Source organism: Salvia hispanica, chromosome 1 (assembly GCF_023119035.1).
Source record: "Salvia hispanica cultivar TCC Black 2014 chromosome 1, UniMelb_Shisp_WGS_1.0, whole genome shotgun sequence".
In the NCBI taxonomy this organism is placed as follows: domain Eukaryota; kingdom Viridiplantae; phylum Streptophyta; class Magnoliopsida; order Lamiales; family Lamiaceae; genus Salvia; species Salvia hispanica.
In genome coordinates this window covers 5,076,920-5,091,108 of record NC_062965.1, presented here as the reverse complement: position 1 = coordinate 5,091,108, position 14,189 = coordinate 5,076,920, and the positions used below count along the sequence as shown (strand labels likewise).

The window sequence follows — 14,189 nt, the reverse complement described above, 5'->3', positions numbered from 1 at the left end:
TTGAATCCTATAACTTAATCCTAGATGGATAGTCTCGTGATATTGGCAACCGAACGCCACCTTAAGATATGCGATTTATGCAGGCGGTTCGGTATCCAAGCGAACCGGTATCATAACCGGCTCGGCTCAGCTCAACATGTAAGTTTATGGTTCTATTTGAATTGGATCGGATCGATACTGGGTCAAATCGATGATTCCAGTGCAATCTATCAACGGCAGAAACAAAATTTAATGGCTGCATCAGAATAAATAATGTTTCAAGGTTATGGTTTTTCTCTCAATTATTAATAGATTAGGTCAGGGTAAAACACGACTAGTACTACTATATATACTACTACTACCAATTAAAAATATGATTTCATACTACAACGATGTGATCACCTTATCACCATTATTAGGTTGTGGAAACAGATAGTCTTAGTTAATCAGGCGATGCAATCAAGAAGTTTATTTTTTTTAGCTTTGATTTTGCCTTTTATTTTACGATCGTATCAAAGAATCAAACAAAATTAGGTTTACGAAATTACGAGCACTTGTTATCAGTCAAGATCCTCCTTTCATACATTTCTTTCTACTTAGGTCTATTGATTGGAAATGTAATCAATTTTGAAAAATATCAGAATTTACTCAAAGTATGTGATTTTTTTTATCAATAGTATCTTATTAATATCCCATCTCAAAGTTCTTTGTTTTTTTTACTTTTCTCTCACTTTAATTTGAAATATTTATATTTTTTTCATATATAGTACTCTCAGTTTACATGCTATTGCATAAAATCGAACTCCATTCTATTAATGTGTACCAAAAAATAGTGGCTCAGATAATTATACGTGAAAAAGAAGTTACTTTTGTGGTGGTTCAATACCTCATCCATTAAGTATCCATTAGGTATGAGATATGGGGTTCAATTCCTATCTATATGAATTTATAGAGTAAATTATTTGAACAATCCCCTATTATTTAATACATTGACCATTATGACATAGAATTAGCTCTCTAAACTATTTTCATTTCTAAAAACAATTAAATTTTAGGTATTATCCTTTCCTCTAAACTTTCTAGAGATAAAGCAACAAACATCAGTATCATGGGAACACTGGTCCACCACAAAGTACAACTCATAGAAAATGAAATGTTCCCAAACCAAAACGCAAAACCAAATGCCATCAGGTGATTAGCCCGGAGTTCGGATAACCACAATTACGTAATAAATAAAAAAACCATTATTGATTTTCAATCTTTTTTAAAAACCAACATTATCAGAAAAATAAAGAGGTTTAGTGACTGACTGAGAAAAAAAAAGTTCAAACTTCATAATCTTGTTGACTAATTTTCAAAATTGCAGGTCGGACCAAAATATAATCAAATTTCTTGATTTTTTTTTTGGTAATTCGCCCTTAAAATATTTCAGATAATCAGTAAAGATTAAAGAGAGTTATTTTTACAACTCATAATTTACATTTTCACCGCATTTCCCACATACTTCCTCCGTCTCAGATCATTCGGGACACTTTGACCCGATACGAGTTTAAAGAAATCTGATGGAAAGTGAATTGAAAAAGTTGGTGGAATGTGGGTCCTACTTTTAAAGTATTAGTTTTATAATAAAATATGAGTATGAATGAATTAGTGGAATATGAGGTCTACTATAAAAAATGGTAAAAATGAAGTGAGACAAATTATGTATGACGGCCCGAAATGAAATACTGGATCAAATTATCTTGGATGGAGGGAGTAACAGAGGAAACAAAAATTCTACTTTGTTAGCTTTTTTTGAATTGCACTACTATCCACTCAATGGCGTATTAATGGGCTCAGGCCCATTTATTTCATTTTCAGAATTTTTAATCAAGTAAATAAATGAGCTCTGGCTTGAAAATGGGCCTTAAGGCCCAATTTTATGAAGAGAGTTCTTCCTCTTTCCCACAATTCCTCTTTGCTGCCAAAAGCTTCTGTAATATGCGGCGGTGAGTCCAAAATTGAAACCTCTTCCGACGAAGTACGCCGGCGGACTGGCTTCCGACGTTGTCTCCGGCAACATCCGAATGTCTGCTGCTGTGCTCCGTCTGCATAGGAGCCTCAAGGTCTGCTATTTCTGCCCCCTCTCTCTCCACCTCACCTCAGAAACCCTAGCGCATTTGCTCTCTGTTTATCATCAATCGATGAAGTGTGCTTATTTCAGCAGTTCGAGCTCGTTCAATGTCGGTTCAAAATCCGATTTCCTATGTCAATTTTCGCCTTTTACCAGTAGTAGCTCCGGTAGCAATGCGATTAACTCAAACGAGAGGCGTATGCTCGCCGTCGGAATTTCGAGGATGATCAAACTGGAGGAGAGAGACCTCCTCATTCGGGTGTCTAGAGGTTTTTCTCCAATTGCCATTGCGGAAATCATGGTTTCGCTTCACGAGCGGGAGGTTGCATTTGCATTTTTCAAATATGCTTTTCGTGATCACTCGGACTTCCTAGTCAGGTGTTATTGCGTCGTCGTGCATTCGTTAGTAGCGAAAGATTTTAGGCGATTAGCTCAGGATGTGCTTACATGGATGATACGGGGAATAGGAGAGGAGAGGAGCTATGTTCTTGTATGGAGAGAAATCTTTAGCACTGCAATGGACTTTTATATTCTCGATGCACTAATGCGCTCTTTTACGAATGCAGAGATGGCATCTTGTGCCCTGGAGGTTTTGGATAGGATGAGAGGAGTTGGTGGTAGGCCGAGTTTATCAGCTATTTGTTGTTTGATAAAGTTGTTACTACGGTTTGGTGATTATAGCAGTGTGTGGATGCTGTTCAAAGATATGATTTTTAAAGGACCCTTCCCTTCGAATTATGTTTACAATATGATGATTCTTGGATTTTGTAGGAGAGGCTGCATTCGGATTGCAGAAAGTTTGTTGTATGTCATGAGGAAGTTTGGGTGTGAGCCAGATGTATATACATATAATATTTTGATCAATGCATATTGTGTAAGGGGTTGGACTTGGGAAGCATTCAGTTGGGTGCATTTGATGTTCGAAAGTGGCTGCACTCCAAGCTTTGCTACATTTTGCACGTTTATCAATGCTTTTTGCAAGGAGGGTAATATTGCTGAAGCAAATAAAATCTTTCATTGGATGCAAGAATTGGGTGTGTCTCCAAACACTGTATTGTATAATGCCTTGATGGATGGCTATGTCAAGGCAAGAGAAATTGGTATGGCAAATGTGCTTTATGAAGAAATGAGAAGCAGGGGTGTTGCACCTGATGGTGTGACTTTTAACATCTTAGCTGCTGGTAATGAAAAGTACGGCAACGAGCAGGATGGGAACAGGTTGCTAAGGAGCTTTTCAGTGATGGGATCGGTTCAAGATTCTTCATTGCCTGATATACATATTGGAGGACTGTGTTGGGCAGGTAGATTGGATGAAGCTTTTGAACTATTGGGGTTCATGCTCGAGAAAGGAATCTCTATTAGTGTAATTTCATTTAACTCGTTAATTCTTGCCTACAGCAAAGCAGGTTTAGAAGACAAGGCTTTTGAAGTCTACAACTTTATGGTGAAAGTTGGCTTCACCCCCTCAGCTCCCACGTATACTTCACTTCTCTTAGGATTATCTAAGATCGGAAGGCTTCAAGAAGCCAAGTCGCTCATACAGAAGATGATACAAAATGGTTATCCCATCAGTAGAGCAGCTTTCACAGTGGTTCTGGATGGGTATATTAAGAAAGGAGACATGATGGGAGCTCACGGTCTTTGGGATGAAATGGAGATGCTCGGGATGGCTCCAGATGTTGTTGCTGTTTCTGCTTTCATTCAAGGCCTTTCCAAGGGGGGTTTTGTTCAACAGGCATACGATATGTATTTGAAAATGTTAAGCAAAGGGCTTGTGCCTAACAACTTTGTTTACAATTCCTTAATTTCCGGCTTTTGCAACTGCGGAGAACTAGATGAGGCATTAAGGCTGGAATTGGAGATGAGGAATAGGGGTTTACTCCCTGACGTGATCACATTCAATATTATTATCAAAGGTTTCTGCAAACAAGGAAGGATGAAATCTGCCATGGCCACCTACCTGGATATGCTAAGATGTGGATGGACCCCAGATAATGTGACTTACAACACTTTGATTAGTGGATACTGCAAGCAACTTGACATGTTAAATGCGGAAAATTTGGCAAATACAATGCAAAATAGTGGCTGGGGTCCAGATATTACAACTTACAACATACAGATTCATGGTTATTGCAGAAGCCGAAGGATGAATAGAGCTATAATGATGCTTGATGAGCTAGTTTCTGCTGGAATAGTTCCAGATACAGTTACCTACAACACTCTGTTGAGTGGTGTCTGCCATGATATACTAGATCATGCAATGATTTTGACAGGAAAATTGCTGAAGATGGGTTTTGTTCCAGATTTAGTTACGACTAACTTACTGTTGTCTAATTTACGCAAGCATGGTTTACCGCACAGGGCAGCAATGTGGGCGCAGAAGTTGAGTGAGATATCTTTTGAGTTTGATGAGATAACACATAAGATATTGGATAGAGCATATAATGATTTAGAAGATGTTGAATCTACAAAAGAAATAACAGGGAAGAGTCTCTTTTTGGACCTCCTCATGTACATGACTTATGACTTCATATACAGAAACAAGGTTATTCAGAAAATGAGTTCTAACCCCATTGGGTTTACTGATTATCTGTCCAGCATGAATGTGGAAGCTGTCTGCAGATAAGTTAATGAAATTATTGCTTCATGGTTTTTGGTGGCCAACCAGAATATTTCTGATGAGGACCAGCCTGATTTTTCCCTTGCACCAGTATTTAGAAGTCTGAACACATGATTTCTGGGTGTGCATCTAGGTTTCCTTGATGAGGAAATGGCCAAGTCTTTCTTCGCCGGCTTGCTTACTATGTCATTTTGAAACGTAAAATGAGGTGAAAACACTTATACCATTTTGGTTATCTAGCTGGTTAAACATATTGTCCTGCTTGTTATTGTCTAGTTAATTTGTTCCATGTGTTACACATTGATACTTCTTCAATACTAGATTTTATGTTGGAGTGCATATCCTTAACTCGTAAGTGTTGGCTCCTTTGATGTTTTGTTTGCTTTATCTTTTCAATATATTTCCATTTTACCTATGCCTTGTTCCATTTTGCTAAACAAGTTTCTCGAACTTGATCAATGAGCAATCTGAATCACATATTTGTAACTTCTCTCAAAAGTCTCTATGTGCTTTATTTAGACTACAATATTTGTGTATGCATATCTTATCTGATTACAGAATGTGACAGAATTAACTTTTCGCTGTCTGTTGAAGCAGTATATTGTTTTCAGTTTTGAGAAGATTGTCTTGACATTACCTTCATGTCTGTATAGGTGAGTTTTCTTCACTGAAAATGTATCATGATTTGTGATCTTGATATAGGAAGGAAATCTGTCCCAGCATCCATACGGGCTTGAAGAAGATAGAATCCTCACATGGGAGGTGAGAATTATCTCTCAAACCTGCAGATTCCTTTCATTATATTCGGTATTCTAGGCATATACAGACTGAAACATCTTGTATTGCAAAATCTTTGAAGCAAGTTTATGTGATTAACAGTACTTAGACAGGCTATATAAATTTGCATTCTATCATTTATGAGTTGGAGAAAGTTCAGTTTAGAATTTTGATACACTCACCAAGAATTTGTTTCTACATCTGTTATCTTTTTTAATAGGTTTGGAGTGCTGCTACTCTTTTCCTTGGATCATTCTACCAAGCTAGATCAGTTTTCCAGTACCCAAAATTCGCATGGGATGAAGTTAGCAGTAGGCTACAAAGACTAACGTACTTAAGCTCGATAGAAAGAGCTCCCGTTAATGAGTATGTAAACTATTTTCATCTTTGCCATTGTTTTCGGACTCACATGTTACTGGTGTTCAAGTATATATCCACCCCCTACAGTTCGAATTACCTTGTTCTTCAATGTAGTAGGCAAGCAGGCAAAATGTAAATAGCAGCATTCAAAGAATTATAGATAGAATCAGAAAGGTGTACTCATGTCCCTCAGCATCAGAAAACTTGATGCAACATTTTGGCTATTTTAAGATGTACTAATATTTTGTGGAAGCTGATCTCTCTCTCTCTCTCCTGGTTTAGTTATGTACATAGGGTTCGTCTGTCAGAATTTCGATAGCTCGAGGAGATTGTTTTCATGTATAGTTAATAGAAGCATCAAAAAAGTTGAGTCACAGTAGAAGATTTTCTCATGTAAATACTCATAGAATAGAAACCTACATAATAGTTTGGGGAAAAACCCCTTGTCCCTAGCCTCACAACTTCTTCGTCTTACCTATTATATAAAATCTAATTATTGACTTCCTACTAAAGTACTAACATACTATAGTATATTACAACATTGAGGTATGAAACGGGAGTTGTGGTCCTTTTAAAGATGAGACGTAGTAGTTTTAGCCCAAACCTCGACAAAGCTAGTTATTACTATGTTACTTTAGCCCTTTGCATCATCATAAACCTTCTTGTGTTCACTCCATCCAAATTCTCACTGATCTTAGCCAAGTGGGCGAATCTCCGTTTGATCGATGCGGCCATTTGCTCTGCCGGCGCAGGACTATCTTCAACATCCTCCAAATACTTCATCGGCGGGCTCTCCACACACGCTGCTGCCTCAGCAATAATGTCCTTGAGAGCCTCCACCACCTTACTCATTTTTGGCCTATCCTTCCCACTTCTCACCAAACAACTATCTGCTAATTTAGCAACTTTACGAGCTGCACTTAACGGGTAGTTGTTTTCGAGTCTCGGATCAATGATTGTGCTGAATCTTCGACTATCAGCATGGTTCTGTTTCACCCACTCCAGTAGCTTCTGCTCCGGTTTGGGGAGTTCTCGTTCCAGAGATCGTCTTCCTGTCAACATCTCATACACCACCACACCAAAGCTCCACACGTCGCTCTTGGAGGTGAGATGCCCCGTCTCTATATAGTCCGGGGCGGCATATCCATATGTTCCAACAACCTGTAAAACACGAAAGCATTTGTCATCAAGCAACTTTCATACGAGATACACGAGTGTTAAAGCTTTTGTAATTAAAACGGTCTACTTAACAAAATGAAAATACCGCGGTTGAAACATGCGTATGACCAGCAGTTGGTCCCTCCCTAGCAAGCCCAAAGTCCGACAGCTTCGCCTTGAATTCCCCATCCAGTAGAATGTTCGATGACTTGAAATCACGATAGATCACCTGAAACAGCATAGTGAACAACAGTCAGTAACTAGGATCAACATCAATTTCAAAGGTGACTGATTATTTACAAAGATCGATTCCTGATAACTTCAATAATTTTCAAGGATAAGATTAAATAAAGAACCTAAGCGATGATGAATATGCTTGAATCGAAGTAGTAACAACCAAAGCTTGCACTATCTTCTGAGGCAGGAACCCAAAACTTGAAAAGTCCTAAAAGTTAATTCAATGATAAGTGGCAAAAAGATTTGAAGGTGAAACCTGGATTTCCAACTCTTCGTGAAGATAAGCCAATCCTTCCGCTGCCCCGAGTATTATTTGCAATCTTCGCTCCCAGGATAACGTTGAACCAGCCCTATTGAAAATGTGCTCCTCCAGGCTCTTCTTTGGCATATATTCATACACGAGTAGCCTCTGTATGCCTCGTTCTGCATCAACAGCACAGTATCCTATCAGCTTGACCAAATTTGGATGATCCACGACCCCAAGAAGCTGCACTTCTGCTACCCATTGTTTGTGACCCTAATACCGTCAAAACAAAACCACACACCTTTTCAGTGGGATGAACCTTGGCATTACTAGATACTGTCACGGGTCGAGAACATGAACAGCATGTAACATACAGCGAGCATTGCTTTCGTTTTACTGAGGCATGTAAATAAAATCTCTAATCTTGCTTTCCCATCCCCTTCCCCCATATATTTCTACACCAATTTCTTATTAGATGCATCTCAATTCCAAAATGGCAGTCTCTCATGCCTAAAGGAGTTAAAGATTTCATTCACTCACATGGAAATCATTATACTATATACTAACATGCTTAACAACTAATCCCCAATTTCAAATCCACCATATATTTTCAGCACAAATTTCTTTAGTTTACTAGCAAGACCACATAATAAAAGTGAATAAAAAATGGAAAAAGAAAACATAATATTACCTGACAGCCATCTTTGCTGAGTTTTTTTATCGCAACAATCATGGGGTCACCATCCTTGCCCTCAGGAGGCTTGATTGTTCCTTTGTACACACATCCAAAACCTCCCTCACCAATCTTAAGCAATCTGTTGAAGTTATTAGTCGCTTGCTTCAGCTCTGCAAATGTAAAAACTCTCAAATTCTGCGCTTTTTCCTCATATATCTCCGTGATTCTGCGCGGCGGCGTAGCTGAACAGGATGATGTTGCCCTCTCAGATTCCGATACATCAAATTTGCTCTGGCTTTTCAATGTCGGGGCTGATTTCTGTAACCTAGTTTTACTCCTATCCTTGAATTGATTGAAACAATTCATTTTCAAGCAATTCGACTCCAACAAAACTTGATTCCGAGCTTCACTGCTGCCACATCAAATCCGATCTGATATCAAACTAAAGCCTCAGTTAAAGAAGACGAGTTTCCACTGTTCCACATGATTTCAGAATAAAAATTCCAAATCAGATAATATCAAATTAATTAAAAGTAAGTAGCAGTATTAAATTAAACATTATAGAAATGGATTTAGTTAGCGCTGGCAGTAAATCCGGTGGAAAGCAACACAGCTGGAAAAAAACAAAAAAATAATAAGAACGATTAATACCGATTGGAGCATCGAATAAAAACCAGATTGAAGACGGTAGCTGCTACAAGCAATCCAAAAATATCAAAGTAGTTCGCCTTTAATGAAAACAAATGCTAGTACTATGATACCTACATTTATTTCAAAGGATTCATCTCAATTTCTATCTGAAAAACTGCAATTCTTCTTTAGATTTTGCTTTCTGTCTCTCTCAATTTGCTGCTGATAATGATAAATGATGCTTACAGTGATAATGATAATTGATAAACGATGGCAGTGAATAACCGTTGAATTAGGTGGGTGGTGGTTGGTTTGAAAATTGGGACCCGTTTGAATAATTAGAATTCCACCTTATACCTATTTTACACTACATTTTCTAAATTCAGTACGAAAAAAATAAAAAAATTGATGCAATTCTTCCACATTAATTAATGCTCTACATTCTACCCTACATTTCTACTCTATATTAATTTGTGTGCTTTTCAATTCACATTTAATTTGGCCATTTTGGGGGAATTTCATCTCGATAAAATATCTCATTAAAAAAATCACCGTAACATAATATATTCAAGAAGAACATATGATAATAAGTAGTTTATGACTAGAAACAAATATGAATGGATTTGATAACTATTTATTTTTATAAGAAAAATCAAACTAAGAGGGCCAAAAACAGAAACAAAATTGAATTAAGGAAAAACGTGTAAGTAATATTTTTATTTTATTTATTTGACGCAGATGGATACGGATGGACTTCAGTTCAAATTTGTTTAGATTGTTTATATTTTATGCATATAACATTAATGTATTTTTGTCCATGACAAAAAAATATTTTCAGTGATTGAAATAGTATAAAGTTTTATAGCATAACGTATTAAATGCCTCGTTCATACATCAATATTAGTCAAGAAAGCACGGCTTAAAAATAGCACCATTCCATTGGCGTCCTGGCTGACTTTTTATTCGCATGTAATATGTACTGCGGTGGGTGGGGTTCAATTTACTAAATAAAATAATAGTACAAGATACAATCTAAAATTAATTTGTAATATTATTTTAATTATAGGGAGTTAGCTATGATTAATTATCCCATGATTATTCATCTAAGATTGAACTGATGGACTAATTCTTATGAACCAAACACACTATCTATTTAATCCAAGATACAATCCTACAAATCGAACATCCCCTATATATATTACTAATGACAATTTGAACAAATTGGTAACAAATAAAATTAATACTTAAGCATAAAAACATAAACTTATAAAAGTATACTACTAACTTTAAAAAAAATCCAGTCATTGTGCGATTAAAAAAATGACTTTGCAATTGTTTAAATCACAATATGGCATGAAGTATTTAATTAGTAAAGAATGAGGTTCATCTTATTAAAAAGAGAAGAACTTTTAAAATTAGAAAATGCATATTTTTGTGGAAATGACTAAAAGAAATTAGTGCACACTCTTGTGGGATGAAGTGAGTATGATTTTATCCGTGTGCATTTTTCATATTATCAATATATTGATCAAAGAAATATATTATCGCTAGCTAACCAAGAAGGTTTTTATAATTGATGTTGGTTTTCCCAATCAACCTGTGTTATGAATAATTTCTTAATTAAATTAGGTCACCAATTTAGTATATAGTCGAGTCACACGATAGGTTCCACACGTTGGTCCAGTTTTAAATGTTAACAGTCATAGGTACTACCTTCTAGAAAGTCTAAAAATAATTGAGTTACTACATTTCTTTTTGAATTGTCCACTCTACATTTCTTTTTGAATTGTCCCAAATAATTGAGTTACATTTTTTTTAAATTGTCTCAATAAATAAGTTATTTTTATTTTAATTTTTTTGCAAAAGCTCTAACTTATCTCATATGGAGGAGTCTACTTTAGTCTTTCTTCCTCCCTCTTATTCTATTCATTTTCTTACTCTTTCCTCTTTACTGTTTATTTTAATTTCTTAATTTCTGTGGCAAAAAAAATATCTGAATTATCTGAAACGAATGAAGTATAAAAAACATTTTCAAGCAAATAAATGGAGTAATTAATTTCCAACCATTATGTATTAGAAACATGAAAATAGTACTTTCGACTTAAGTCAATTCAGAAATCTCCAGTTACGTCCTATCGAATTATATTCTTTGGAAAAAAATAGTACTAATATACTTCAACAAAATTGAAAGTTGTCACTTACAATGGTAGAGGAAAATAAAACGACAATTCACGATTTAAAGTTAAAACTTAACGTTGAATATATTTCTCATGTTTCAACGTCAATAGTAGAGTGATGTTTCCAATGGTTAGAGTATAATTAATTAATTAATCATTATAGTACTCCGCTAAATCCCATCGAGCTGGGGGATTTTCACATGGCATAATAGAAGAGTGATTAGATGTATTAGTTGTGACATTTTATTAACAATGATGGATAAAAAAAAAATTATTACCCTCCTGTCCAATCTCAAGTGATTGACTACTTTGGTATGTCTACTTTGGTACGTGCTGAAGAAAAATTATAATAAATAGTTAAAGTGGAGAGAAAATAAAGTAAGTAAGAGAATAATATATAGGGATGGTTCGGTACGGTATACCGTACCGGGAGTGCATACTGTATACCGTACCGAAAGTTACGGTATGACAAAAACCATACCGATACCGTACCGTAAGTTTCGGTATACCGGAGTTCGGTATACCGGAAATTCGGTATGGCAGTTTTCCATACCATTACCATACCGTGTTATCGGTATACCGTACCGCATTTCGGTATACCGAACTGCGATATGGCATTCCGATATACCGTTATACCGTGTTTTGCGGTACGGCATACCGTTATACCATTATACCGTGAAAAAATCTATTATATCCAAAATATTAAAAAAAAATCTAGTTTTCAACTACTTTAAAAAATAGGGTTCCCAATTTTGATTCTTTTATTTTTGTATAATAAAAATTCTTATTTTTTGAAATTTAGTTTAAATATAACATATATATATTTATATATTATATATATCAATCGGTATACCGGTATACCACGGTATACCGAAGCATCGGTATACCGCGGTATGAGAAATCTAATACCGTTACCGTACCGATCTCTATCGGTACGGTACGGTATACCGAAAAAACGGTATTTTCGGTACGGTAAGTCCGGTATTCCGGTATAATTCCCCAACCCTAATAATATAGATACGACTCTCTTCTATATTATACTCTTTCTTACTTTATTTTCTATTCATTTTAACTATGTATTATCATCTTCATAAAACAACCGACAAAAAAAATCAATCACTTTAGCTGGAACAACGCATAAGTTGTATTTTTAATTTTTTAAAATTAATACCCTCTACGCCTAGACCACGTGGACAAATTTCCTTATATATGTGCTTGTAGTGCTTTGGAATTGGAAGTAAGTGAACAGTTATCACATTAGGTGATATAGTGTGTTTCTTTCTACAGACCTTACCGCTTATAAGTATCATGAGTTCATGACCATGAAACATGCCAATCTATTCACACCAAATTTATAGCTTCTCATTGCTGGCTACTATTCTACCCCCTCCGTCCCACTTTTGCCATTTTCGTCATTCCCTCGTTAATTATTCAATTTCACTTTTTACCATAAATATTAAATAGGCCTAACATTTCATTAACTCATTTCAATCACATTTTATTATAAAATTACTATGAATATTATATAAAGTGTGACTCATATTCCGTTACACTTATCAACACTTACATTTCTTAAAATCAGTGTCGGGACAAAGTAGACAATTTCGGGGGACAGGAAGAGTATTATATTAAGTTTTAAGAAATTTTACAAATCAAAGTACAAAGTGGATTAGAAAAGTTAGTTGGAGACCCGCTTTAATATAGTACTACTAATTATTAATTAGTACTATAAATGTTAGTACTAGATTTATTTATAAAAAATACTAGTAGTAGTAAGTATTATTTGAGGTGTTTCTGTTGCAAGACTAAACCATTTTTCAGTTTGTCCAAGTTAATTAGAGTGAAGGCATTGTGATGATAAAATTCTTCACAGACCAAAATACAGAAACCTAATATGCGATGGAAATTATACTTAATGTGGGTATAGTAATTCAACCATAAAACAATATACTCCCAAATTTTCCTATTTTTGATTCAATATTAATAATCTTGACACATCGTTATAAAAAAAATTGGCTACTAGGTTATTTGAGTGTTTTCGAACTTAAAAAAGCAGATCAAGAGTTATAACAACCAAGATGACTATACTTGTTGCAACTTGAAAGTAAAATTCAGTTTATCGTAACTTATAGTACTTTCATTTTGGGAAGTTCTAACATAATTCAGTTATTTTTATATTATATGGTAACATTTTTCTCTCTCTTGCTTTACTCTTTTACTTTTTTATCTCTCTTATTCTTTTATCTGTCTACTTAACACATCAAACATCTATTTCTAAACTTCGGGCTAGAAAGTTCCGCCTTAATTATGAGGGAACGGAAGAAGTAGCTTTTATTAAAGAGTGAACTACAAAATTGGCCTCTACGTACGGCAAGTCGCATGTTAGAGGTACCCATGTTTAAAAAAAGAGTAATGATAAACAACCAAATTTTGTACAACCAAAATAAGGTTATATTAATAATTTGATATATTAATTATATATTAAAATTATAAATATAATAAGTGGATAAGTTAAAAAGACTAATTAGCCTTTAACCTTATTTTTTATTTTTATATTTGAATTTTATTTTCTATTATTTTTAAAATTTGAATTAAAATATGCACTAATTACATTTATGATTAAAAAAAAATAAAAAATTTCTACACAAATCATAAATATATAATCACAATATTATGCACTTTCCATGTACTATATATGCATCATATATTTTAATTAAATGCATAAATAGACCTATTTTTTATCAAATAAACTAATTTTTGGTTGTACAAAATTTGGTAACATAGATTTGTTGTTAAAAAAATGCATTGTAAGCCTCTACGTATGAGTATAATATCATTTCAAACCTTTTTTCACTATTTTGAGTCTTTTATACCCTTTTCCCCTTACATTATTTTTGTTGAAACAAATATACAACGGAAATATAACAAGCAAAATCAATGACCAAGGTTATACATCCGATACAAATGTACAATGGAAGTATAAATGACGCCTCTATTTTGATTAGTTATTATTGTAATTTGTAAATGACATTTTTGAATTTAATAAAGTTTCCCTTATTAAATAACACTCAATACCCATTGATGTCTTATTTTACGTTTTCCACCAGATAAATGATTGTGTCATTAGGATTAATAACAATTAATTAAGATTAAGTAGATTAAAATTCAAACTGCCAAAGCGTTCCCGCCTCGAGAGTCGAGACATTCCTCTTCCCACA

The 14,189-nt window shown here is 34.8% G+C and overlaps 2 protein-coding genes across 13 annotated transcripts; one reads left to right on the top strand and one right to left on the bottom strand.

The window, feature by feature from the left end:
• The first annotated feature begins 1,951 nt into the window (after positions 1 to 1,951).
• On the top strand, positions 1,952 to 6,101 carry LOC125221380 (pentatricopeptide repeat-containing protein At1g12300, mitochondrial-like). Of its 7 annotated transcripts, none has more exons than XM_048123521.1 (4): positions 1,952 to 2,084; positions 2,186 to 4,920; positions 5,415 to 5,474; positions 5,710 to 6,101. In XM_048123521.1, the coding sequence occupies exon 2, from the start codon at positions 2,292 to 2,294 to the stop codon at positions 4,716 to 4,718; it is 2,427 nt and encodes an 808-aa protein (XP_047979478.1). In that variant the 5' UTR covers positions 1,952 to 2,084; positions 2,186 to 2,291; the 3' UTR covers positions 4,719 to 4,920; positions 5,415 to 5,474; positions 5,710 to 6,101. The 7 variants fall into 7 exon arrangements, with proteins under 7 accessions (XP_047979478.1, XP_047979471.1, XP_047979482.1 ...); XM_048123514.1 differs by having other exon boundaries at positions 2,183 to 4,920; XM_048123525.1 differs by lacking the exon at positions 1,952 to 2,084 and having other exon boundaries at positions 2,092 to 2,361; positions 2,659 to 4,920.
• A 114-nt stretch (positions 6,102 to 6,215) lies between these two features.
• On the bottom strand, positions 6,216 to 9,072 carry LOC125221425 (probable serine/threonine-protein kinase PBL19). Of its 6 annotated transcripts, none has more exons than XM_048123571.1 (5): positions 8,930 to 9,072; positions 8,180 to 8,595; positions 7,501 to 7,761; positions 7,114 to 7,236; positions 6,216 to 7,010 (listed from the first exon to the last, which is right to left on the bottom strand). In XM_048123571.1, exons 2-5 carry the CDS (start codon positions 8,528 to 8,530, stop codon positions 6,474 to 6,476), a joined length of 1,272 nt encoding a protein of 423 aa, XP_047979528.1. In that variant the 5' UTR covers positions 8,531 to 8,595; positions 8,930 to 9,072; the 3' UTR covers positions 6,216 to 6,473. The 6 variants fall into 6 exon arrangements, with proteins under 6 accessions (XP_047979528.1, XP_047979516.1, XP_047979535.1 ...); XM_048123559.1 differs by having other exon boundaries at positions 8,180 to 8,777; positions 8,930 to 9,070; XM_048123578.1 differs by having other exon boundaries at positions 8,180 to 8,576; positions 8,816 to 9,055.
• Between the last annotated feature and the right edge of the window lie 5,117 nt (positions 9,073 to 14,189).